The sequence below is a fragment of the Rhinolophus sinicus genome, chromosome 1 (genome assembly GCF_057876585.1).
Source record: "Rhinolophus sinicus isolate RSI-liver-muscle chromosome 1, RSI-T2T, whole genome shotgun sequence".
In the NCBI taxonomy this organism is placed as follows: Eukaryota; Metazoa; Chordata; class Mammalia; order Chiroptera; family Rhinolophidae; genus Rhinolophus; species Rhinolophus sinicus.
In genome coordinates, this window is record NC_142501.1 from 4,887,865 (window position 1) to 4,914,539 (window position 26,675).

Here is a 26,675-nt window from a genome sequence, read left to right on the forward strand (position 1 = left end):
GTTCCTAAGGTCTGGGGATTGGTTTCATCCTCATAGCATCACTCAAAATTCACCAAGTAATCTTTAAAAATAGTTTATTTTTTAAAACCATTAAGGCAAAACTGTACCCTGAAATTAACTCTTTACATTCATCAGTCTTACAGTAGGACATTCCAAACATATAAGTTCCCATAAATTCAGGATATAAATCAATATGTATATTGATCAGTTCAATCTCCTAATGGCAAAATGAATAAGACCCAAGATTTTGTAAAAGTTATTTTACAGCCATTTTCTAATTGCCTGGAACCACGATCGGTTAGCGTGAGTGGGAAGATCCCAGCGCCGTTTGCCCATCTGCACACCCGCCTCCGGAGGCCCGGGGCCCCGCCCAAACTCAGAGAGGGCGTCTGAGTTGGAGAGGGTGCTGGAGCCTGCTCAAAAAATCTGCATTGCAACTGCTCCTGTTTAGGTAAAAACAAGGGGTCTGTCTTCCCCTAAATACTTTGAGTATAAGGCACCCATCAAGAGGAACGATACACATGCCGGGAAACCAAGGTCAGGCCTTGCTTTGGAAGTCTGCACCGTGCTGGTGTGTGTCGTCCCCTTGGGCCCTGTGGGTCCTGGGAGGCGGGACAGGTATACATCAAGAGGAAATTTTACCACGATACAGAAAACAACATATGGGAGACATATGTGGTTTCCGTTTTATGCTTCGGGTTGAGCCATCTGGAGGCTGCCAGAGAACCAGCCCATGTGAATATTCCATCAGAATATTTCAAATTGCAAAGTTCTTTGGTAATAATAACCCACAGGTAATAATTCCCGGCAGAGCAGACAGCGACTTACTACACAAGAGTAGTTCGTGGTCTTTAGCGAGACACTGCTGTGTGAGGTCAGTGACTTCTCACCTGGGTTTAAGGTGGCAAAAATGATAAAGACAGACTCGCTGTGCTTCCTGCACATGAAGTGTGGCAAAGAGAACAGATTTCCGCAGAGACAGTCTACGTGGCTCAGCAGACAGGAAAACGGCGGCGAGTGAGCGGCTGTATTTCAGTTGTGATGTTCCAGCTTCCTTGCTGTTTCCAAGAGCAGGCGATTAAGAGTATATGTCAGTTAACACTGATTTCCAAGAATCCAAATGCTTGTTATTAGGTACATGGTTGTAAGTTAGTAAAATATTTATATTAGGATTTTTTTTAAAAACTCAAATCACAGTATTTAAGATACAGCTATTAACATGGTTCTTTTTATACAATGTAGAAAAAAATAGTGATACTCAAACACAAATACTGTAATCTTACCAAAAAAGAGTACTGAGTGGCATTCATCTTTTGTGAGGTACATTTATTTTTTTAGGCCTGAAAAAAGGAACAGACCGACTGTGCTTTTGAAAAGAGAAGACATTTCCCCAAAGTGAATGATTTTACTTTGCAAAGCTTGGTCACTCACTTGTCTTCAGGGCCTGAAGCTTGACCGCCCTGCCTAGACTTGGTGGCACATGGCCCGCCCCCAGCTCACCCCTGTCCCAGGAGGCCCGGCTCCACGTGGGGGCTTGTCTGCACCAGCCTTCGGCCTGCATGGTACTGCAGCTCACCTTGTTAACAGACTTTAGATGCTGGTGGGCTGGTGGGGGCGGGGAGAGGGCAGGAGAGGAGGAGGCTGCTGTATTCCCTGCCTTGGAGAAAAATAGGGAAGTTTTTCACATTTGACCCAAATAGCAAACATTTTAAGTGAAAAAAAACAAAACAACAGACCTAGGTCTTAATTTGCTATCTATGATGTAAAAACTGGATGTTTGTTTGTTTATTTTGGCAACGAATGCATTTAACAGTGATGGGGCCACTGACGTCCTGGATGTTATCAGTTGCCTCAATCAGCATGTGACATTGCACACGGATGCAGTTGGGTCTGTCCCATTTGGCAAAGGGTTCCACAAGGGTGTGGCTGTACTTCAGCTGGACCACGTTACACGGCCTCCCCTTCTCGGGGAGCGGGAAGTAAATGGTTATATTTCTCGTGTCTCAAATTGAAATTTTGAGAAGCAAGTGGTCAGTCGATAGCCCCACGGCAGGTCTGAGAAGGCGCCTGGAGCTGGGAAAAGGCAGTGTGGACAGCAGCCTGGGCGGTGGCCCCACTTCTGCTCTAACAAGCAGGCCACACTGCAGCTTTCTGTTTTAGTAAGCCTGCAGCCCACTGCTGAAATAAAATTTGAGAATCTGCTGCATTCCACAAAAAGCAGCATAATGGAAAGCATTATGTAATTATTTAAACTAGAGCATAAAGACTCGTCTTTTTGTTACGAGACTTCCAATATCACATTTTCGTTTTTATATTGTAGCTCCCAGACAAGTACAATATGTTGGGTCTCCTACATTGTGAGTCAGTCCAGATGTACTGCCTTTATTCTTATTCTACTGTTTCACAGGCCGGGGGGGGGGGGGGGGGTCAATGACCATTTTCCTGAATTCTATTAAAATGGCACCTAAAAAATACGAAAATCTGAGCAAAAACTTAGACCTCAACCTTTGGAGCCTAATCTCAGATCTTTCTGGGTAGGTCCCTCAGAGGGGCCTGTGACCTGGGCAAAGTCCCTGGACTTAGCAAGAGGACAGCCACCTGGCAACTTTATGGCTTCAAAGAGCCCCTTGGTTGGGGTGGTGCTGTCACCACAGTGCAGGATGAGTCAGCATTTATTTGTCACAACCTTCATGTGCTCCTCCCACTAGGGCACACTGCGCTGTCCTCAGAGCCTTTCTGCTGTGGGTGTTCAGGGGCCCTTCACTTCCGCCTGTGCCGTCTGAAGGTCACTTGTCAGGAAGGCAAGAGGCCCCTGAACTGACAGCTCAATGCAAAGGCTTGCTGGGTAAGAATCATTAACCTGCGGGGAGCCCTGTAAGTCAGCTGGCCCAATAGTGAAGAGAAGCTGGGCCGTTTTAAACCGAGAACAAAGACAGAGCCAGGCTTTGGAACCGCCCAGTGCCTGGCAGTGCCAACGGTGTAAAAGTTGGGTGTGTGGTAAAGGTCTGCCGTGGACACATTTTAATAATCAGTAAGCCTTCAGCTGGTGGCATCGATCTGAGTTTTCAACTTCTATAGACAGTATAATTTCCTTGCCTCTCCCGAATTGAACGTTGAAGCAAGTAACCCTTGCAGGCCGAAGCCTAACCCACAGAGCACGGGCGGGTGGGGCGGCCGCACTGCCTGTTGTGAAGGCTGGCAGGAGCTCGAAAGGGCCACAGACCTGCCACGCCAGGCAGCCCGTCATTGGAGCAGGGCTGTTTCCACTTTGAGATGGGGGGTGATTCCATCCCCCACTGCAAACGGCTGAGCATCAGAGGAGACACGTCAAGTGCTCCTGCTTTGAAAGCAGTAAAGACCCATGGCGTAGGAGGGGAGCACCTGACATGCCTTCCTAGCGGGATCTGCGTTTTGAAAGGCCACATGGGTTGAAGAGGTACTGTGAAGGTGGCTGGCTTTCCCTGGGTCCCTGGAAGTCCCAAAGACCAGGCCAGTGGTCAAGTCAGTTTTAGCTGGAAATGTCATTGGTTGAAACAATGGACCCACATTTAGACGGGAGTTCCTAAGACATTCCAATGACAGGTGTGACCATTGGATCAAGACCAAAAAACCATCAGGCATCCAGGCACTAAGATCTAATGTGCTCAGTGTCACCATGGTTTGAAAAGGGAGCACGAGGCAGGAAACGTCTGGAGTCGAGCACAGAGGCACAGGTGCGACTAACGGGAAAGACCTTGGGAAGTCAAGGTCTGACCAAGGCTGGCAGGGAGGCACCTCTTTCCATCCTCCTCCGGCAGGATTTCCCCACAAAAAGGCTTATGCGCAGCCAGCAGGCATAGCTGAAGAGGGGAGGCCTCTGGCGGTGGGTCACTGCAGGCCTGCCCACCGCCACTTCTAAACCCGGTCACACTCAAACTGTCTCACTAAACAAGGCAGCAACTTTTGCACATGCGTATCTCTGAGGCTCCCTTTAAACAATAAAAGTTCCTTTAAAAAGTCAGCTAAGCTTCCACTTCTCAGTGCGGACAGGAGGTAAGCGTGCAGCCTCAGCTCTTATCACAGATGGTCTGACCAAAGATGCAGCAAACAGGCCGCGGTGGTTTCAGTACCTTAATTTTACCAGTGCCTTTTGATATCTCTATTGAGGTAGCTGTTATGCTGGGGAGGTTTGGGGAAACAGTACTTGCTAAGTTAATCGTTAACTTATCATCATATAACACAGGATCTGACTTAGGCCTCGAGCTTCTGCTCAGGTCTTCAGATGCTGTGCTGTCCCTGGGCCGGCCACACAAACCTTGAGGCCATCTGCTGCCCAAACGTTTTAGACAGCCCTGGGTAAGACACGCATCGGTACAAGCAGAAGGCTATGTTCTATGAAAAGCAAGAATCCCCTTAAAACAGGGACAGCTCTCGCAGGCATTCGCGAATGAATGTTCTGAGCACCGAGGTTGTCTGTCCTCCACTTCACCTTCATTATTTGTTGTCTGCATACATCCACCTTAGGAAGCGGCCCTGAATCCATCTCATCAGAGTTGTAGAAAGGTCTCAGGCAGCCGTCTGGTGCTCCAACAATATTCAAACTGCTCCTGAATCCCGCTCTCGCTGGGGCATGTGGGAGTATCCTGCTTTTGATGATACTGGACATCCCCGAAATAGCTTCCTGCAGTGCGGCCCTCAGGCTTCAGGGAAATGCCTGGATGCAGAAGGCAGGGACACGCCGTAGGAGCGGGTAGACAGGACCAGGCTGGATCTGAGCCCGCGGCTGGCCACACGGTGAGGAGGTGTGTCTCAGATGAGTCCCAGCTGCCCCTTCATTGTCACTGTCATCAGCACCTGAGACCAAGACCAAGGCTGCTTGGTATTTTGTGGTCTCAGAGGAGTTTGGCACTTTTTGCTATTTATAAGTCAAGAACATGAAGAAGCAGGTTTAAGCAGTGACTTGCTAAAGTGGAGTCAAGGTGGCATTCACGCCAGGTGACTCCACGCTCGCAGCTCGCAGCTGGAAGCTTCTAGAACCTGTTATGATGACGTTTCCATTGTACTCTGTGCCAATGTCTACTGAAACCTAGCAAGCAATACATGCACTCTCACTAGTCCCTGTTTGAAATCCTACACTGCACTGAACTGGTGATGAACTCGTCTATTTGACTATGGATGCGCTGAGAAATCTGATTAGATGACACAAAACATTCTGAGTGGCACTTACAGTGATTCTGTTATTTAAAATGAACGGGATCATGTGATTTTCTTCCTATAATAAGTGAACAATGCAAGTGACTTTCAAGCTGAGGTCACTTGCGGCCTCTTCTGTGGCTTCATCAGGGACATTGCCGTGTAGTCTGGCCAGGCCCCCAGAGATCCAACACTCACTAAAGCTACTAATATACAACCTGTGCCTTCAGTCGGCCTGACTGTTAAGGCTGAAAGTGTGAAATCTGTTTTAGATCGGTTTTAGGAAAATCTAAACAATGAAAGACTTTTCTGAAAGCTCGGGTCTCAAGGCATCTGAGTAAGAGGCCAGTGGTCGAAGGGGGCAGCACAGACCTGATGTTGGAATCCAGCCCCAGGACCTTGGACCCCAGGACCTGCATACTTATCAGTCCGGGGTTCTCATTCTAGGAACGAATGTTGAAATGGATGCTCCACGTGACTCAAAGCTTAGCTCCTTTCTGACTTAGGAAGACCTCTTGTTTGGTGCTGCTCGTATTTGGAAATACTTTTGCTTCCAACAGATCCTTTGATTAGATCTTAAGAAACCACTGATCATGGAATTTTTAAAAGGATGTTCTAATTGTAACTTTTGCTTTTTTAAAATTGTAGTCTCACGGTTTTATTGTTCTTCTACTGTTGCATTTTCTTAATGCTGATCTTGGGAACTTTATCAATATCAATCCTAATCCTTCCTTAACAGCAAATAATAATGATCTTATAGAGCCAGATTTTCTAAAGATGGGGGGTGGTTGTCAAGGATACAACCTCACAGATGCTGTGTGTGTGAGGTATCCAGTGACCCCCCCCCCCCCACTGTGCTGGCACTGACCAGCGCAGCCCAGTCTGGATGGGTGGGAGGGGCTGCTGAAAATCTCTGACTGAACAATGGATCTCCTCTGCTGCACAGAAAGAGAGAGCGCTTCCGGGTGCACAAGCTCTAGACGAAAACCATAATCAACATTGCTTTCACAGGCAGACTGAGGTTCAGAAGTTGATCTTCAAGGCTCGAACAAATATTGTAGCTATTGGAAAGACCACCTTACACATGTGGTTGGAAAAGGGCACTTAACTCTCTCAATCTTTGTAAAACCCACCAGCCTGGTGTGAATCCTGAGACTAAGTGAAACCACCTTTGCAGTCCTCTCCCCACTCCAGTGCTTTTCAAGCTGATCCCTCACCCCTACCCCCTCTAGAAAGTCACATTTGCCTGGTCTTCTCCACTCCAGGTAGCAGCTACTCCCACCAAGAGTCACAAGAACAAAACCGCATATTTTAAAAAGCAACACAGGGAAAGACCAAGGAGCTGCCTTGACACACAGGACCAGAGGCACATTTACAAATAATTTGTCAGTTGCCCCTGAAAACTACCATGGCCTGACTGGGTTGGTTCAAATTTGAGAGGAAACGGAGGTGAGAGGACTGGGATGCCAAGGTCCTTTCACAGTTCGTCATGATCCTGCTCACCACGGACGTCAGCTTCACACAGGCCTGTGATCCAGTCCAGAGTGGGTCCTGAGAAGCAGTTTTCTGGAACCTCCTACACAAACCTGGAAACAGGCTTTACCCCACATATTAGCCACAACCAAGAAAACTGTGAACTGAAAACAAAACAATGGCTGCATTTTGATAGCTTATCAAATATTATAATTCTTTGAAATTCTAAATCCTATGATTAAAAACAGCATGTTGTCTTTCTTCAAATTCAGGAAACAGAACTGAAGTTTTCCAAATAAATATTTTGCTGCTTTTTAAATACCTAACCTTTGGATACATCTAGGTTTATAGGATTATAAAAGTTAAAAAGTGCTGATTAGTTTTCAAAATTATAAAGGAGCACAACAGTCACCGGTGGCACCAAGGGAAGACAGACCACGTGTTCTGAGGTCACCAGTTTATTCAGTGGTGAATTACGTGATTTATAGAAATCTGCACTGATTAACCCCCGGGTAGGTTCAAATCAGGCCTCTGAATAGCGTTCTCTTTATTTTCCAAGTCCTGACTCTCAGCCTCGCATCGCCAGCATTTCCGTACTTTGCACGCTCTTAGAAGCACAGGTTACAAAGGAAGTACGTGTGGAACAGGGTTCCGGTTGCCACCTGGGGCTTACACTTACCATCTCGAAGGTTACAGCGGCGCGTCTGTGCAAAGCAGCCTGCTCGTGTGTAGTGCTGTCACTTTAAAACTCCTGAGATGTCCCTCCTCTCTTGCTCAGTTACCATCAATCAGTACATATCCCTGTAGATTTCTTGCAGCAGCGGGTGCAGGGCGGCGTCCGACTCGGTCTTTTTGATGATCTGCACCAGCTGCGCGTGCTCGGTGACGAGCTGCCGGAGGTCTGCCATTTTCTGAAGAAGCTTGGGGAAGAGAAAGGCGTCGTCCGGGTGGTTACTCTGCAGGTGAAGTTTGAGCACGTGCACGATCCCCTCCTGCATTTTTTCAATGTGTCCGACGTTCAGAAGGCCGGGACGATCTGTCCTCAAAAGAAAGAGGAGACGATTGAGTGTGACGATCACCATGGTAACGCCCAATATGTGATCACTTTGAGAAACCACATGTCCGTATTTTAACGTGGCCTTTCTTACCAAAAGCTTCACGGCCTTCAGATATTGTCAACTTGACTAGATTTTTTCCAAAGTCACTGGGCCTAATAGGGGCAGACAGGACAAATGCTCATTCCTACACTTGATCTCGGCCAAAAGGTCGAGAAGCGATACAAATGCTCATTTCTAAATATTTATATTCCCTTAAATCGACTAGACCTCACAGCATGGCCCTTTCATTTTGGATTTACCTGATTACCGCCTGTCGGGGAAACCCCAGAACGCGAGGAGTAACTATACCTTCTAATGATGATTACGACCAATTTTGTATTATATGGAATATGAAATTCTTCTTTAGTCAAAAGTAGATATTTGGTTTCAAGTTTTTGACCAATATTTAAGGAGTGTGATAATGCGCTACCTGGGTTTTGCAGTACAAAGCACTGTAACAGGTATCTTCTAATGTGAATCAGCTGAAAGAAAGTGGAGCGAGATCTGAATGGAGGATGGATACTGGCTGGAGAGGATGCCCAGGAGACCCGGGGCGGGAGGTCTGGTGCAGGAAGGGCCAATGGTCACAGCAGGTGACGACCCTGGAGGAGCTCAGCCCTGGGTACCAGACTTCCTGGGACACTGTCAGACCAGGAAGTCTGCCCTTGGTACAGAAAATAAGCCCCCAATCCATATTCAATAGGTAGCGCTCTCTTTAAAGCCCCACTCCTAGGATTTTCAAAAGTGTTGCCAATGATGTAGATTTTTCATTGTTGTTGTTGTTTTGGTTGTAAAACATATAGTTCACCCTGGAACAATGTGGAGGTTGGGGTGCTGACCCCCATGTGGTCAAAAATACACAAATAACTTCCCCAAAACTCATCTATAGTCATCCCTGGGTATCTGCAGGGGATTGGTTCAGGGAATCCTTGCAGACACCAAAATCCGTGAATGCTCAAGTCCCTTATATAAAATGGCGTAAGGACAATGCCCAGTTGGCCCTTCTCATCTGCAGATTCCCAACTGCGGATCTAAAATACTGCTTTCGATCCATAGTTGGCTGAATCCGTGGATGCAAAAACTGGGGACACAGAAGGGTGACTGTATATTGAAAAAAATCTGAGTATAAGTGGACCTGAGCAGATCAAACCCACGTTGTTCAAGGGACAACTGTAATTAAGTTTTTCAACAGAGATTAAAAAAAATAAAGTGACCCCCCCATAATTTTAATCCCATCACAGGTTCATGTATATCTCACCAGACATATTTCTATATGTAGGGTGAATATATGATTATAATTTCTTTCATACAACTGATCACACTACATATAAATAGTTCTGCTATTGCTCTTTACCCACCACACACATCTTGAGTGTACAAAGGACAGTGGCAGATCGTGTGCCAACTGCTTTGCCATTTTACACTTTTGCCAGAGCCTAAGGACTCCCTCCACCAGACTGGGCCCCGCTGCGTGCAACGGGGACACACCTCATGGGGTGGGGCTGGACTGCCCTCACCCCGCGCTCCTTACAGAGTCTGGGTGGTTGTGGCAGCCTCAATTCTGTAAGTGTCAATCCCGGGGGACAATATAGCTGCCAGTACTTTGTGGGAGCAGGCGCCCCGTCGGTGTCCCCCAAGGCCAGGTATGATAAACCAATTTTACAGTAGAGGAATGACCTTTGTAGACCCAGACAGTACTATTTAAAGGAACGTGACACTGAGCCAAAAATCTGGGGGCTGCAGAGCCAGCTCCCGCAGAGGCCTGCATTTCCCTTCACTGGGATCCATTTCCTCTAGCAAAGCAAACTGCAATTGCTGCTGGTTCACTCCTAATTATTTTCATTATGAAATAGCATAAATATACCAGTAGTGACCACGACTGTACCAACATCTGTATGGCACTTTATAAAGAACTGTCTGTAATACAGATATAACTTTATAATCATATAATATACAGTCACGCGCCGCTTAACAATGGGGATACGTTCTGAGAAATACGTCGTTAGGCGATTTCGTCATTGTGAGAACATTACGTAGTACACCTACACGCACCTAGGTGGCCCTGCCTGCCGCACGCCTAGTGCCCGGGCTAGCAGCCTGTACGGCTCGTTGCTGCACAAAACAACACAAGACGGGATCAAAAGGAAATGGTGCCCTCACGAGACACGTAAACATGAGATGGATGAGGCTGCTGCCGGATAACACGGCGACTGTGTTACAGCAAACTTGTTTATGAGGAGAAAGGGTGCACTCTACAGTAACCGTAAAAGTCTAGTGTAGTCAATACACAAACCAGTAACAGTCGTTTATGACCAAGTGTTATGTCCCGTACATAACTGATGAGCTATGCTTTTAAACGACCGGCAGTGCCAGGGGGTGTGTTGACACCAACGTCACACACGTGAGTCATGCGTTGTGCTACGTTACTGCGACCTCATTAGGCGACAGTTTTTCAGTTCCATTAAAATCTATGGGACCCAAGGTATGCGGTCCGCTGTTGACCAAAACGATGTTATGTGACATTTAATTGTATCATAATAATATTATACACCATAATATTACATTCTAATTATTAACCATACCTGATTTAGTTGATATTATGTTATAATTATAAATAGAATATATATTTATATATAATTATAAATAGAACATATATAAAAGGCATATGTATTTATACATAATATATGCTATAATATGATACGATATGGATATAATTCTCACTTAATTCTAGTCAGTGGTGATGTTGCGACTCAGACACCCTCCCACCCACCAGTGCTGACTCCACTGCAGCCCATCTCCAGCTCAGAGTGGATTTACCACTGTCAAATTCTTTAAGATAGGAATGTGTGACATGGCACCAGCAGATTAAACCCATAACTTACCTCCACAGCAAATTATAGCAGCCACAAAAAGGGAAATATCACTGTCGTCCAGTTCCAGGGCATTGAACTTCATTGCGAAATCAAATTTAGGCTCCATGATATCACAAAACGGTTTTCTCAGGCTTTTCAGGAATTCACGAGTTATAAAACCATTTCCATACGCCACCAGCATTCCGTCCTTGTTCATCACAGACGACAGCATTGCAAAGATGGCCTCATAAACGCCGTATTTCAGCAAAGTGACTTGATCATTCAAGTCCAAGTTTGCAAAGCCGGGGATGGACTTGGCGAATTCCGTGAGCTCTGTGACAGTCTCCACAGATGTGCACTGGCAGCAGTGGAAGATGCGTACTTCTGCCTCCTTGTTCTGAATGCCATTGGCCACTAACTTGGCCACTAGTGTCTTCTCAGCCATACACAATGTCTCCATGTCATGTATGACAAAAGGCTGCAAAGAAAGACACTGGAGTAAGTCAGGAAATTGGTGACAAGCTGTCGGCCTAATGATCAATACGCTGCATCCAAACCACCTGGCGAGAACCAGAATACGTGCAGCACACAGTCCTCGTACTTAAACCATCGCAAAATTAGTCGGGGACAAGCAGACCTTAACCGAGAACTAACAATCAAAACCGGTAATAATGGTCGGTGCCTGACAATGGGGGGGGCGGGGGGGTTTCACTGCTAAGAGAGGGAAGCACTGATTTTGGCAATAAAGTTAATGAGAGAACATTAGGAAAGCACTTTGAATATTTTGTAATATTCTCTGAACTCCTGCAGCAGCCGTAATTACGATAGTCCTTGACTTTACCATTCTACGAACTTTAGAGATAACCATCAGTATTTAACGCCGGCTGTTGAATGAATGAATTTGGCATGTAAATACATACAACTCAGAAAGTCGGCATTTGTGTAGAAATCAGCAGGCAGCATTGTTAAACCCCTGTTCTTTGGGAATAAACTGGAAAAGCCTCAGAGAAGGCTTGCTTCCCTGTGCATAAGACTGAAACCTTCAGAGCTCCACGTTCTGGAACAAGTCCCCAAATGCCCATGGCAGCAGCCCGCCTGTCGCCATGCCACTGGCTCCCAAACCCACTGGTCCTGCATTAGTGGAGGAAAGAAGAGACGGCTGGCTGTATAATTTACAGCCAACATGCCCAGGAAGGATTACGTATCTGGTAGGGCTCACGAGAATGGCACAAGCACCACTCTGGCCAACGTGTGCCCAGAGCAGCCGCGGAGTGGGCCAACACGGTTTGCTGGGGCACATGCACAGGGCACAAGCAGCCGGTGGCTTTAGGAGCCACTCCGCCTGTAAGGTCGGCCACGGCGACCGCGCCCGGACCTGTGGCATGACGTCTCCCTGTTTCTGGGCGCAGAAGCACATCTGGAGAAATCAGCACAGAACCCCTCAGGGCACCTGCGGGTGGTATCTGGCACAGAAGCAGGGTGCTGTGTTGGAACAATCCGATGGATTGCCTTCAAAATGTCCAAATAGAATTAGAATTTGCAATATAGTCTTGGACAAAAATAATCTGGTTCCACATCTGAGGAAAGGGATATTTTTAAAATTACTATGAATGAGTAACATTCTGAATACAAAATTCAGAGCCAAATTCCTGAATATCTCAAGTGTGACAAAGGAAGATGAACACTCTCTCTCTCCAAAGACCTTCAAAGCAGCAAGATTACCATGGTTTTTAAGAAAGTTTTGGGGCAGTTCTGCTTCACAGAAATTGGAGCTCAGATTTAAGGCATGTGTCTAGGATGGATTAGAGAAATGCTTTTAACGGATAGATGGCAGACTTCTCTTAATTCCAGAAAATATACCATTAGGCCACTCTGATTTTATTCAAATCACAGGCTTTTAAAAAGTACATTCAGCAGGGGGGAAAAAAGAGTTCCATCCATGGTCAAACAATTTGAGAAATGCTGAGTTAAAGGAAGCCACGGTCTCCCAGGGTCTGTCACGTAATGAGTGTGTGCTGTGACTTTTCCAGAACAGGGCAGGGCAAGCACGGTTCCAGAAGTGTTTGATTACAGATGTGTTTTTTGTCCACAGTGTAAGCCTAAGTAGGGGGCCCTGTGAAACAGGACACATGCACTGGACCGGCTCTATGTGCAACACACTCTCACAAATGGCGGCTTCAATGGTAACAAATACATTTTTTAAAAATCCTCACTTGGATTTTAGAAGGCAGGCTCCAGCAACAGGCAAAATTAGAAACCCTGTGAATCCTAATGAAAGCTAGAAACTGTAGACTCACACAGTTGAAAATCTGCCCAACTTTACTGATAGTCTTCCTCAGACTACTTATCACAGGCGTGCCACTGATAGTGACTTTGGAACGCGCCTTTTATAGCCCCGTTGGAATACGACGATATCTGACATCACAGGCGGTCGTTTCAGATGAGTAAAGCATGCTGTAAAGATTTTAAACAGCATGAGGCAGAAGTGGAGCTTCCCCTCAAATCACTGCACGCCATGACCAACAGCTCCCAACGGACAGTTCCCCCAGCCCACACCTGACGCTGTTATATGTGTGTCCTACTACTTACAAGAATTCATGTCCTCAAAATCAGCCTGTAAGTGTCTCGAGGTTACAAAATCAAAATGCGAAGGACAATAGATCACAAACAGCCAACTAGGCTTTAAGCTATAGCCAATCAAATAATTTCCTTTACTTGTGTCCACACTTTCTCTATAAAAGTCACTCCCCTCGCTCCTAACCCCTTCTGTTTTGGCACTGACAGATTGGAATCAATGTTTGCTCAAACAAACTTTTAAAACGTTAAAAAAAAAAAAATTCATGTCCAAAACACATTGAAACAGCATTTTCTATCAAACATTAGGCAGCATGATCCGTTAGGAAGCATTTGTGAATTACGGGTAGAATTGCTTTGGATGGAGTTACTTAATAAGCCTTTGGTTAGGTTTTGCATTTCTAGAAATGGTATAAAATATTAGGCATGTTTTCAATCTAAACACAACTTATGTAGAATGTATAATATTTCGACCTAACACGGGAGGAAAACCGCTTGACGTGGTGTCAGGCAGCATCTGCCGAAGGGACAGTGCTACTCCAGGAGCGCGTGGGAAGCCCCTGTCCCAGAGGTCCCGAAAGGTTGACAATAATGTTGGAATTCCTCTTTCGACACTAGTTTTAGAACCCATTCTCAGCCACATATCAAAAATTAGCTTTCTTGCTTCATTTATTTATTTATTTATTTATTTATTTATTTATTTATTTATTTTTCAAACAAGACACTTTATTCTATTTAATCCCAGTGTGCAAACCAGGCTGGCTGCAACTGACTCGTGGTTTTGTCTCAAATTCAATTATTTTCTCAGAGGGTAAAAATTTCCCATTACTAAAGATATTCAAAGACTCTAAAGACAATTCTTGACCATTTTGAGCAATACGGGAGTCTATGAAATAAACATACGCTGTCCCCTTCATTTGAACTGAATAAAGGTCTGAGGTGTTTGTCAGATTTAAAAAGTAGGACTACTTAATTGTCGCCTTACACTTTAAATTGCTTAAGTCCAAACAGTCAGTGCTAGACTGTTTGTTTTTTGTTGTTTTGTTTTGTTTTTAACTAGGCACCCGTACCCAGTTTTCAGAGGTGCAGCTAGCTTCCAAAACCAGAGGCCTGAAGTCTGAGTGTGCGTGAGTGTGCGTGAGTGTGCACGTGTGTGCGCATGAGTGCCTGTTTGCTGGGGCCCAAGTCCTTGGTTGCCGAGAAGCAAACATCACAGAAAAGGCGCTGACTTCAAAGCTCCTCACACTCATTTGCATGTTGCTCGCTTGAAAGTCATTCTGGAACATTCCTAACAGCTCACAGATAGACTCATTACCTTTTCAAGGTGCTGTTGAAAGCACCTCTTTTGGAAGCCATGTTCAGAGGGGACTACTATTCCCCCAGTTCCTCAGCTCTGCTTCTGTCCCTGTCACCCCCAAATCGAGGGGCAGCGAGTGTCCTGAAGAGCTCTGACCTCACAACAAAGGGCCCAGCTCATTTTCTGGCCCACCATTCTGAACTCTCAGGGCCTCAAACCAGCCTGTGTCCAGATGGAAACAGACGTTTGCTTTCCATCCATCACCTGACTCTCTCAACTGAAACCCATCTTTCCCCAAAGTGCCTGACCCTACGGGGCTTCTGCGCAGCTCCCCTCCTCCTCCAGAGGCCCTCTCCCCCTCCTGGTCCCCCGAGCATCCTGGTAGGTTCCAGGGCAGCTGGGGTCTTTGCTTCCTCTGCTCTGCAGGCCACAGAAGTGGTGGTCACAGAACAAAGGAATGGTCTGCAAGGATAAACCCAGCTCCTGACTCCTAGCAAACCAGAGCCCTGCTTTCAGACTGAACATCTGCCCATCGCCCATCTGTCTCCATCAGGCCTCACACATCTCAGGGCCAAATCTGGGTGACCGTTTGGGAGCTCGGTGCCCTTGCCTGTAAGGCCCTGCAGGGGACCTTCTCCTGGGCCGGTGAGGAAGCGAGCCCAGTCCTGGCTGATGGCAGGGGCTCCATCTTGCTCTGGGGTCAATGCCTGTCCCCGACACAAGTTCAGGTTTGTCATGGGTGCGTGACTAAATCTGTTTATGGCCTGGACAAATGAATGATCCCCCGCCCCCAACAACACACACCCTGGCAGCCTGGCGCCCCTGCATTCCTGTTAACATTACACACGTGCTCCCCACACCCCCAGCCCACAGATTCGGATGTTTGGGAGACAGACTTCGCCTCCCTGGTCCATCCCTTCCCTTGTCACGGAGCACTGATGAGGGCTGTGATATCACCCCAGGTTGGAACCTTCGTGAGAAGGTTACTGAGTACTGGGCCACTGAGCACAGGTCAAGGTAAGTAGGTCAAGGCCTAGGCTTGGTCTTCCCAATACATTTCCCACCAATAGACTGCAGTGCTTTGTAAACCTAGTGCAAGAGAGGCAGGCTGCAGTGTCCAATGTCCACTGTGGTGACAAAACCAGGGTTCTGGGCACATTCGGGCGGTGGCAGTGGGCGTCCCGCCCGTCGGCTCTGCCTCCAGACGGAGGGAGCACAGAGGCTGTGCCGCACTGGAGTCTCCCAGGTCTGAGGCGCATCGGGCAGGTGGGAGACTGGAGCTGGGCTATCCTCAGACAGACAGAGGCCATGGCGAGGGAAGTGAGCCTGGCTTGGAGCCAACAGTGCACTCGAATGCAGTGGGTGACCCCGGACATTTCCTTTCAAAGTGGAGCCTGGGGTGCTCTGGTTGGCAGTTCTCCTGGCTGGACACCAAATTCTGTGTTTCTGATACAGTGAAACCCAATCCTAGATGTTTGGGCTATTACTTATCTCCTTAAACCTAAAATACAGATTCTGTCAGAGAGGAAGCGTGTGTGAGAGAGTCTTTAGCTGCCCAGATTGCACGGGCTCTGGCCGAGGGGGGGGCCGGGTCCTTCTAAGATCTCAGTGGGATATGTAGAAGCAAATTCATGTTAAACAACAGTGTTTGGTAAGAGGAAAGATGACCTGTAAGTTTGCTTTAATTTCTGACAATGCAAGGGAGACACAGAAGATCTCAGAAAGATCTCAAAGAGGTCAAAATTTTTGGTTACTCTAATTTGGGGCTATACTAATCATTTCTAGGATACAAATTCAAAGTCAAAAGGTTACTCTGCTTTCACCTTTGTGATCCAGAAAGGGTTGGATCTGTATGAGCCTTGGGCTGTCCAAGGTGCGTATCTTCACTGATTTAAGAGCGTTTGCTTGAACCCTTCTAAATGGCTCAGCCTATGTAACTGGAGAAGTGACTGAAGAATTTAAAGACTTAGTAAAAAAGAGGTTTAGTTTGTTTGTGAAAGTAAACAGCTTGTGAAATACTTTATTTTCCTGTGACTAAAAATTCCAGCTTGTAATTCCCAATGAGGATTGCTTCAAGCTGTTCATTAGTACAAATGAAATCTGTGTCACCATGCTCAAAGGAACAGGCGAAATATCCTTATTTGCCAGCCTTGGGCAGAACCCCTCTCTGAGATTGGTTCTGTAATGGAGATAAAGACTAATTAACTGTGGGGGGAAGGTACGATGGCGCTCGGCTGGGCAGGTGATGAAGTGTCGCACTCACAGACGCTCCTGAAAAGGCCCAGAACTGTCCAAAAAGACAGTAAGGTTTTTGCAAACAAATGACCCTTTCCAAGCCCTGAGATGTCACTGCCTTGTCCTTGAAGGAAAGCAAGATGTGTGTGCGTGGGGGGCGGTCAGAGAGCAGGGAGCAGTTTTAGGAGAAAGGGTACAAGAACACATTTGGAATGAGATGTGAATGGTTTCATTTCCTGGCATTAAAATAGGTATTAAAAAAAATGTACTTCAGAAACAACCCTAGAATATGGCAAGCTATTCACTAGATTTTAAAATTTTTTTTTTTCTGTATTAATTACATAGTCATTATAATAACTTGGTTGCTAGGAGCTGTGGGGTGACTCTGACCCAGGAGACAGGAACTGTTGTTAAGCCACAGGTCAGAGTCTCTGAATGAAAATGTTCCGTTTCTGTTGCGTTGCCTTGGGGATCAATGTTTTTTTCCCAACATTTAATCCTCGTTTCCTCAATCCTGCTCTACAACGCTAGTGACAGGGTGCCGAGGGGACACTTCAGAATCAACAGCAAACACGGCAAAGACACCTACTGGATTGTTGTTGGCTTTTCCCGCCAGGATGACCCGAGCCTTGACCTTGTTCATGTTGAAATTCTTCAAGTAGGCCTCGTATATTCTTTTGGCGAGAGATTTGAGATCCGCGGTTTCAGAATCTTCCACGTCATGTTCACACGTAAGGATTTCTGCTTTCAGTTTTGCTTTTTCAGATCTTGGCATTCGTCCAAAACGAATTGCTGGGGGCAGGGGGAGAGACGGAATAACGTGGAACAGACAGACATGACAACGCAGCAGTGACAATGACAGCGGGTTGCATGGAAAGTTCACGCCAAGAATTAAAACTATGAGTGAGAATGCATAGGCAAGGTGAAATCCAGCTCTCAATACTACTCAACTTTCTACTTTGGAGAGGTGAAAATAAAACTCAAACTCCATAAATCCTGGACCTTTTTTAAAAGGTTAAAATAAAAAGCGACAGCATTCCTCATTGCATTAGAGGACGGGCTTAAGGTTGGTTACTGTCGCTCATCCATCGTTGGTCCTTTAGGCTAAGGAGATGGAAGTCAGCCTTTGAGTGAGTTCATGAGACCGTCTTCTTTTTTTTCAGAATGTAGACATGCAACTTGCATGAACTCATTATTTTAAATTTACCTTCTCATAATTGGCATGTTCTAAAATTAGAGTATGACTGAATATAATTAAATTCATAAAAGGGTAAAATGTTTGATGACACTTGCTTTATATGTATGCTATGAACATTAAGACTTTCCACTGATTTCCAATTGGTTGTAAGCTCTTGTATCAAAGGCTTATTGTTTGAAGTTTCTAACCGTAACTCCAAGTGCTCTGCTGAATCTCAGTTATCTAAGACTTTTATTTTCTTAGGTTATAATGGTTACAAAGTTATCCGGGTATTAAATGCTACGGCACATTCATTCCAAATACAGTCCCTTCCAACTGAACAAGGAAGGTAAACTGAGGCATGGACTGGGAAAACGCAATAGATAACCTTACCTACCGTTATGGGACATCCCAACAGAAAGGCACTTGTGAAAACGACAATATTGGCACTTATTTCGATTCTTTTTCTGAATCTTGCAGCTACGGTCACATTTGTCATAGACCAGCTTTAGTCGAATAGTTCTCCGGAAGAAACCCTGTGATATTAATATACAATTTATTAAGTAAATGTCATTGCTTTATTCACGTTTCTTGTTGTTTAATTACTGTCTCTTGAAAAATAAACTAAATTTAGAGAAATAGTTCTAAAAATAATTGGGACAAATGGAAAAATTTTAATTTCATTATATGTAGAACTAAACAACAACAAAATGAGGCAAAATTCTAAATAATTCCCAAATGTCCCTATCTGGTTTGTTAGTCTCCCAAAGAGTTATTTAATCCTGTTAAGATTTACACAAACGTAACTTTTTTCTGTCATGTGACATATCCATATTTGTGACTAAAAACTTTCTAGAAATTTTTTGAGAATATTAACTCCCTAAAAGACAAAAATTATAATACAATAAAAGGAAGTCAGCTCTATGCAAACAATTTTCTCGCTTTATAAAAGCACCTTAAACTTTACCCAGTAAGAAACATTATTATTCAGTTGATAAAAAACAAAACTCAAGTAACTTAACCATGCAGAAAAGGCTACTTTACAAGTTGGTTTTCGAAAGGTATGTGGTTAGAAAACTTGTGAAGGAGTTTATATGTGCACTAGGTTCTTTCCTCTTTGCTTTCCAGTCATTCTTCCACATCTTTGGGTGGTAGGCCTGACTGGCCCCCATGACAGGGAATGCCAATTTCTTGGGAAACGTAAGAGGAAGGTTGATATTTTTACTTGAGCAGTTATCTAGTTTGTAAAGTAGGATGGCCAAACAATGTATGAGATTATGAGGGAGGGTGAGGAGAGAGAATTTAAATGTCAGGAGGCAGAGATACCCTGGCTCACGTGGCCCATCCTACTTGTGCACCTCACCTGCTCGGGGCAGGATGTCGGTCTGTCAAGAAAGCAGACCATTAACGGCTGTGGCATTTTCCAGGAGTTAGTAAACATGTCCAGCGTGCGCAAGGAAAGGCGATTTCTGATGTTAACCAGACATTCAGAAGACTGGCTGTCCCATGTATCATGTACATGAAATGCCCAACCTGAGAATACACATATAGTTCTACGCGTATGCGACGGTGCAGGGAGGCTTCAGGGAACCACAGAACGTGGTCCTTCTGCCCTCAGGCTGGAAAGTCACAGGAGGGCCGGTGACCCGGCAGGCTGAACACTGAAGGACATGGCTGACCTCCTGTGCTGCTGGCCCTGGGTCATGTTATGCGTAGCGGTCTGGCTGAGCTAGCACGGGAATGAGGGCATGCACGAAGGTGCTCGTGAATTGGGTGCAGAGACGCCCCGGCGTGCAGGAAAGGCCTGCTGGGAGGTCAGGAGCAGCTGGGGAGCAAAGAGCACTGGGTGTGGCCATTGCCTGGCGTGTGCTGTGGGATGCTCAGCAAGACGCTGCACGTCTCTGATCGTCAGAACCACTGCCCTCCCGGACGTCCCGGTGAGGATCGAGAGAGTGAAAAAAAGCTCTCTGACCTCGTGTCCAAATGGAGGGATCACTCTCCATGTGGTTTGTTTTCCTTTAAAGAACACAAATCTCTACGTTATTTACAAAGTGCAGTCCAGCAACCTGTCAAAGCCTCTGAAGAGAGGAATGAATCTGTCACCTGGGTCAGATTCTTGTCTGTGGCTTTCTGCAGATCCATTTTTTTTTTTTTAATTGGGGAAGGGGAACAGGACTTTATTGGGGAACAGTGTGTACTTCCAGGACTTTTTTCCAAGTCAAGTTGTCGTCCTTTCAATCTTAGTTGTGGAGGGCGCAGCTCAGCTCCAGGTCCAGTTGCCATTGCTAGTTGCAGGGGGCACAGCCCACCATCCCTTGCGGGAGTCGAACTGGCAACCTTGTGGTTGGGAGGACGCATTCCAACCAACTGAGCCATCCGGGAGGCAGCTCAGCTCAAGGTGCCGTGTTCAATCTTAGTTGCAGGGGGCAGAACCCACCATCCCTTGCGGGTCTCAAGGAATTGAACTGGCAACCTTGTGGTTGGGAGGACGCGCTCCAACCAACTGAGCCATCCGGGAGGCAGCTCAGCTCAAGGTGCTGTGTTCAATCTTAGTTGCAGGGGGCAGAACCCACCATCCCTTGCGGGTCTCAAGGAATTGAACTGGCAACCTTGTGGTTGAGAGGACGCGTTCCAACCAACTGAGCCATCCGGGAGGCAGCTCAGCTCAAGGTGCCATGTTCATTCTTAGTTGCAGGGGGCGGAGCCCACCATCCCTTGCGGGAGACGAACCGGCAACCTTGTGGTTGAGAGCCCACTGGCCCATGTGGGAATCGAACCGGCAGGCTTCAGAGTTAAGAGCACGGAGCTCCAACCGCCTGAGCCACCGGGCCAGCCCCTGCAGATCCATTTTTGTTATGACAAACACTTATGTATAAAATATAAGGAACCACCTTTGTCTGCCTCCAGGGCCCTCCGTACCTTGCAGCCTTCACACGCGTGAACCCCGTAATGGTAGCCTGAGGCTTTGTCCCCACAGATCCTGCATTCAATGTTCAACGCTGCACTGGAAGACTCGTCGGCACTACCAGGAACCACAGGATAAGTGACCGATGAGGGACTTGAAGCGGGTGAAAGGGTGTCTGAGAACAGACAGGAAAGGCTGATTAATTTTCCAGGCATCCATGCCTAAATCAGGTTCATAAGGAGATGATTTCACATGTGACGTATCTGGTGGGCAGGCATCAGCGAGTCGGGAGGAGCTCCCATCCTGAGTCGGCCCGTCCTGAGCCGTCCTACCCTCTTCTGTGTTCCTGGGACTGCCATCATGCTGGCATCTCCAAAGTGCCTGCTGAGCTGTCCCTGCATCTGGACACGCAGATCCAGCTGCCTCACAGGTACCTCCCCGCCATGGGGCTCCCAAGGCCCCCACACTTGACATATCCTACAGAACTCATTAGTTTGTCTACTTCCTTCCAGATTTTCTGCAATTTTTAACTTAGTAAATTGCATCAGAATACAGTATAAAAATCCATGTGGGCCACACCAAAAGCATAACCCATGAAAGAAACAAAATAAGTTGCACTTTCTTAAAATTAAACTTTTTGCTCTGCAAAAGATACTGTTAAGAAAATGAAAAGACAAGCCACAGACTGGGAGAAAATATTTGCAAAACACACATCTGATAAAAGACTTGTAATCAAAACATACAAGGAAGTTTTAAAACTCAACAATAAAACAAACAACTCAATTAAAAAATGGGCAAAAGATCTGAATAGACACCTCAATTAAAGAAGATATACAGATTGCAAGTAAGCGTATGAAAAGATGGTCCACATCACTGGTCATTAGGAAATTGTGAATTAAAACAATAGTGAGGCATCACTATACACCTATTAGAATGGCTAAAATCCAAGAAACTGACAACACCAACTGCTGGCAAGGATGTGGAGCCACGGGAACTCGCATTCATTGATGGTGGGAAGGAAAAGTGGTGCAGCTACTTGGGAGGACAGTTTGGAGTTTGGAAGTTTCTTACGAAGAAAAATGTCTTACAGGAGTTACATTCCTAGATATTTACCCAAGTGATTTGAAAACTTATATCTACACAAAAATCTACACAGCTTTATTCATTTACAGCAGCTTTATTGATAATTGTCCAAATCAGAAGCAACCTAGATGCCCTTTAATAGGCAAGTGGATACACAAAAAGCCAGTCTGAAAAGGCTACATACTATGTGATTTCTGAATAATTGACATTCTAGGAAAGGTAGAACTACAGCAATGATAAAAAGATCAGCTACTGGGGTGGGGGTGCGGCAGGCAGGGTTGAAGAGGTGAAGCACAGGGGTTTTTGGGAGGTCGTGAAACTATTCATATGAAAATGTAATTGTGGATACACGATACTATGCATTTGTCAAAATCCACAGAACTTTACAGAATAGAGTGAACCTTAATGTTACAAATAAAACAAAAATAATTCAGGAGGTCGGGGAGACCAAGATGGAATGCTGAATGCAACACAAGAATGTGACTATATTACAAATGTATGAACCAAGTCCCCTAAAAAAGGTGGGGAGACGGTGTTGACCTAAGGAAACTTGGAAATGAGTGGAATCTGAGACTAAAGGCAAAAGGCACCGTACGTTAGCTGATAAAGTAGCTAACAGGGGTATGGGTTAACAATTCTGAAACTGCTAAACATGGACACTGAAAAATAACAATTAATTATATGAATAGTGGATGGTGGGAGCCAGGTTACTCACTATTGAAGTGGGAGGGTACAGATAAACAAAAGGAACAGGCTAGAATGATCCACGATGGATTAGAGCTGCAGACACCAGTATAAACTCATGTGTACCTTAATATAGATGCAGACGGCTACATATGGAAAATGTATAGATATGTGTATTAACATGATTTATTAGGTTGGTGCAAAAGCAATTGCAGTTTTTGCAATTATTTTTAACCTTTTAAACCGCAATTACTTTTGCACCAACCTAACAGTATATGCACATATGTCTTTGCTCTGTCAGCTGAGAGAGCCTAAAGCAAAGACACTGCAGCAGCAACCAGAAATCACTGGAGGGGACAATATCCAGGGCTCACACAGACCTAGAGATAGTCCTGGTCCCACCGGTCACAGTGGAGAGCCTCAGAATTCACAGGGCATTTGATAAAGTACTTGAAAGGGCTTTGCCTCAGTACTTAGGAAAAATTACCTCTAGAATCAACACTGCTATAGTCACATCTAACAAAGCTTATAAACAAGACCTGAAAGGATAAAACATAGTTTCTAAGTAACTTAACTACATCCTAGAACAAAGCTCAAGAATACTTATAGAAATACAAAAACATCCATCAACAACACAGTTCACAATGTATGATATCCAATAAAGAAATTACAAAACACACAAAGAAACAGAACTAACCCAGAAATGAAACAAACGATATAACTCGTGGACAAGACATTTTAAAAAGTTATTATGACTGTATTCTAAATGTTCAAGAAGCTAGATGAAAGACTGAAAATGTTAGGTGAAGGCAGGGGGTGAAAAAAGAACCAAATTATGCCTTCAGTGATGAAAACTATATCTGATGTGAAAAACACACTGAATAGAAATAGGAGTGGGTAAGACAATGCAGAAAAAAGATTTGTAAACTTGAAGACACAGCAAAATAAACTATCCAAAATGAAACACAGAGAAATAACCCCCCGCCCCCCAAAAAAAAACAACCCACATAGCTTCATCTGTGAAATTGACCAAGCATTTAAGGAAAAAATCCAATTCTACAGAAATACTTCCAGGAAATCAAAGAGGAGGAAATACTTCCTAACTCATCCAGCAGGCCACCATTAATCTGATACCAAAACCAGACAAAGACTTTACAAGAGAAGAAAACTAGAACCAATATACCTCATGGACATGGACATAAAAATTCTTAACAAAATGTTAGCAAGCTAAACCCAACACTACATAAAGAGGGTAACACATGATAACCAAGTAGGATTCATCCTGGGAATGCAAGGTGGTCTTAACCTTTTAAAATCAAACAATGTAATTCACTACGTTAACGAACTAAAAAAGAAAAACCATTCGATTAGTTTACTAGATGCAGGAAAAGTATCTGACAAAAATCCAACATCAATTTTTGATAAAAACGAGGATTAGAAGGAATCTTCCTCAACCTGACAAAGGACATCTATGAAAAACTATAGCTAACATCATCCTTAGTGGTGCAACACTGAATACTTTCCCCGGAAGATCAGGAACAAGGCAAGATGTTTCACCACGTCTATTCACTGTTGTACTGGAGGTTCTAACCAGTGTAATAAGGCAAGAAAAAGAAATAAGGGGCACCCAGCTTGAAAAGGAAGAAGTAAAACTGTCTTTATGTACAGATGACATCATTATCTGTGTAGAAAATCTTAAAGAATCTATAAAAACTACTAGAATTAATCAGTTTAGCAAAGATGCAGGATGCAAGATCAATATTCACAAATCAATTGTATTTTTCTAAATAGCAACAAATGATCAGAAGTTGAAATTTTAAAAATACCATTTATAATAGCATCAAAAATATGAAACACTTAACAGTAAATCTGATAAAAAATGTGAAAGCCTGTACACTAAAAGTTACAAAACATTGCTGAGAGAAATTAAAGAAGACCTAAAGTAAATGGAGAAATAAGTTCATGGTTCAAGACTCCATATTGTTAAGATGTCAGCTCTCCCCACATCGAGCTCTGGATTCAACACAGCCCCAACCCAAATCTCAGCAGGTTCCTTTGGTATAAATTGACGAACTGATTCTAATATTAATATGGAAATGAAAAGGACCAGGAATACTCAAAACGTCTTCAGAAAAGAAGAATAAAATTGGCAAGCCTGTGTTACTTGCCTTCAGGCCTTATTATAAAGCCATAGTAATCCGGGATCTGTGGTATTCGTGTCAAGTGAGACAAATACATCAACGGAACTAAGTAGAGAGTCCAGAAATAGACTCCTACATTTATGGTCAGTTGATTCTTGACAAAGGTACAAAGGCAATTTGTGGAGACAGCAGATTTTTAAATAAACTGTGCTAGAACAATTACAATGCAAAGAAAATGGAGAGAAAAGAAATGAATTTTGATCCATACATAAAAATTAACTCTATGAATTTTAGACATCAATGTAAAAGCTAAAATATAAAACTTCTAAAAGTGACTTGGGGTCAGGCAAAGATTTCTTAGGTGTTACACAGAAAAGCACACTCCGTGAAAGAAGAAAACACTGATATTAGACTTCATAAAAATTAAGGACTTATGCTTTTTGAAAGACACTGCTAAGGGGAAGAAAAGACAAACCACTAACTGGGAGAAAAAATTTATACATCTTGCAGGTAATAAAGTACTTAGATTCAGAATAAATAACTCAACAGTCAATAGTAAGAAAACAGCTCAATTTAAAAATGGGCCAAAGATTTGCACAGAGACGTCACCGAAGAAGGTATACTGCAAATAAGTGTACGAAAAGATGTTCCATGTCCCCCGTTCCCTGTTCTTTGCTACCACAAATATGGTTACACTCAGACTCTTGTACACACCTCCTATAAACAATGTCTGTCCCCAGTGAGCTTGCTGGGTTTCAGAGCACACGCACTTCCGGCTACTCTCTGCACACAGGTTACGTCCGTGTGCACCACTGCCAGTGGTGTAAATGCTCCCTGTCGTACAATCACCAGGGTCGGCTGGCGCACTGTCACAAAAACTGTCTTCCTGAAGGTGGGAATGCGCGAGAAGACAGTCGGGGGACATGTGCTCCAGGCCAAGAACTTGACACAAGGGGAACCGTGAGAGGAAAGAACCTGAGGCCTCTCACCAAATACTGCAGGAGAACCTTCTCTCCATTCCCCAAGAGCCCCTGTCGAAAACCACACACGCACCTCGTTCCCAACCACAGGTCTCAAACCCAACGTCTTTATCCCGACCCAAGCCCCACCTCTGCCAGAGGGCCCTGTGGGGTCAAGGCCACCACAGACGGAGCCTCCTTCAATTTCAGCTGCAGTTTATACCACATCCTCCTGGGTGGGCTTAAGTGCTGCCCAGAAGGATGAACTGTTTCACGATGTCTGATTTCCCAATGATGCCACAGGTTCCCTGAGTACACCCCATGCTTTATTTCTATCTGTCTCATCGTTCTTAATGCAAGAATTGGGGAGGTGGTTCACATACATTCCCAGATTTAAGAGGAGTCTCTGCTTTGAAGAAATATAAACTCACAGCATTTAAAAAAAATGCATCTGACTTCCTTAACTGAATTTCAAACATTAACTGATCTGTGGATAGGTTTTAAAAGAAGGCATACTATGAGATGCGAGACACACCTGAAAGCTTAAGGCCCCTGGCAGTGGATGTTATGCTTTAGCATATCTAAAGGTCTCATTGCAGGAAGATGGGACTCTTTTCCAGCTAAAGAGGACGTTTTTCTGTGCAGAAGAAAACATTTCCAAATGAAGCTTTCTAGGAAACAGCCCACTTACCTGTAATGACGGACCCATCAGATCCTGGGCCACTTCCTAAATACTGGTATTCTGTAAAACTAAAGCTTCCGGAACTGTCCTCACCAATGGACTGAGAGATCTCTTGGATGGTTCCCATTTCTTGTAGAAATTCGTCAGATAAAGGGCTTTCCAGATCATCAGCCTCGAGGGGGGAGAGGGGGCAAATCGGGCTTTCTGTGTCCACCATCTTGATTTAATGGTGTGGGTCCCAGGATGGAGCACCACCTACTGGGCGGAGAGAGAAGTAATCGCTGAAACTGACATACGTACAAGAACATTGGTTTTCCGTTAATGAAAACAGCACTTGTCAATGA

At 44.8% G+C, this 26,675-nt stretch overlaps 1 protein-coding gene across 2 annotated transcripts in view; it reads right to left on the reverse strand.

The window, feature by feature from the left end:
* Positions 1–57: 57 nt before the first annotated feature.
* Positions 58–26,675, reverse strand: part of PPARA (peroxisome proliferator activated receptor alpha) — a 65,275-nt gene continuing 38,657 nt past the window's right edge. For both annotated transcript variants that reach the window (XM_019739218.3, XM_074326569.2), the window contains exons 2-7: positions 26,341–26,586; positions 20,797–20,957; positions 18,275–18,413; positions 17,290–17,492; positions 10,625–11,072; positions 58–7,681 (exon numbers count right to left, since the gene is read on the reverse strand). In XM_019739218.3, coding sequence (XP_019594777.1) covers positions 7,434–7,681; positions 10,625–11,072; positions 17,290–17,492; positions 18,275–18,413; positions 20,797–20,957; positions 26,341–26,548 — 1,407 coding nt within the window. In that variant the 5' untranslated portion in view covers positions 26,549–26,586 and the 3' untranslated portion in view covers positions 58–7,433. The remainder of the gene's footprint in view (positions 7,682–10,624; positions 11,073–17,289; positions 17,493–18,274; positions 18,414–20,796; positions 20,958–26,340; positions 26,587–26,675) is intronic.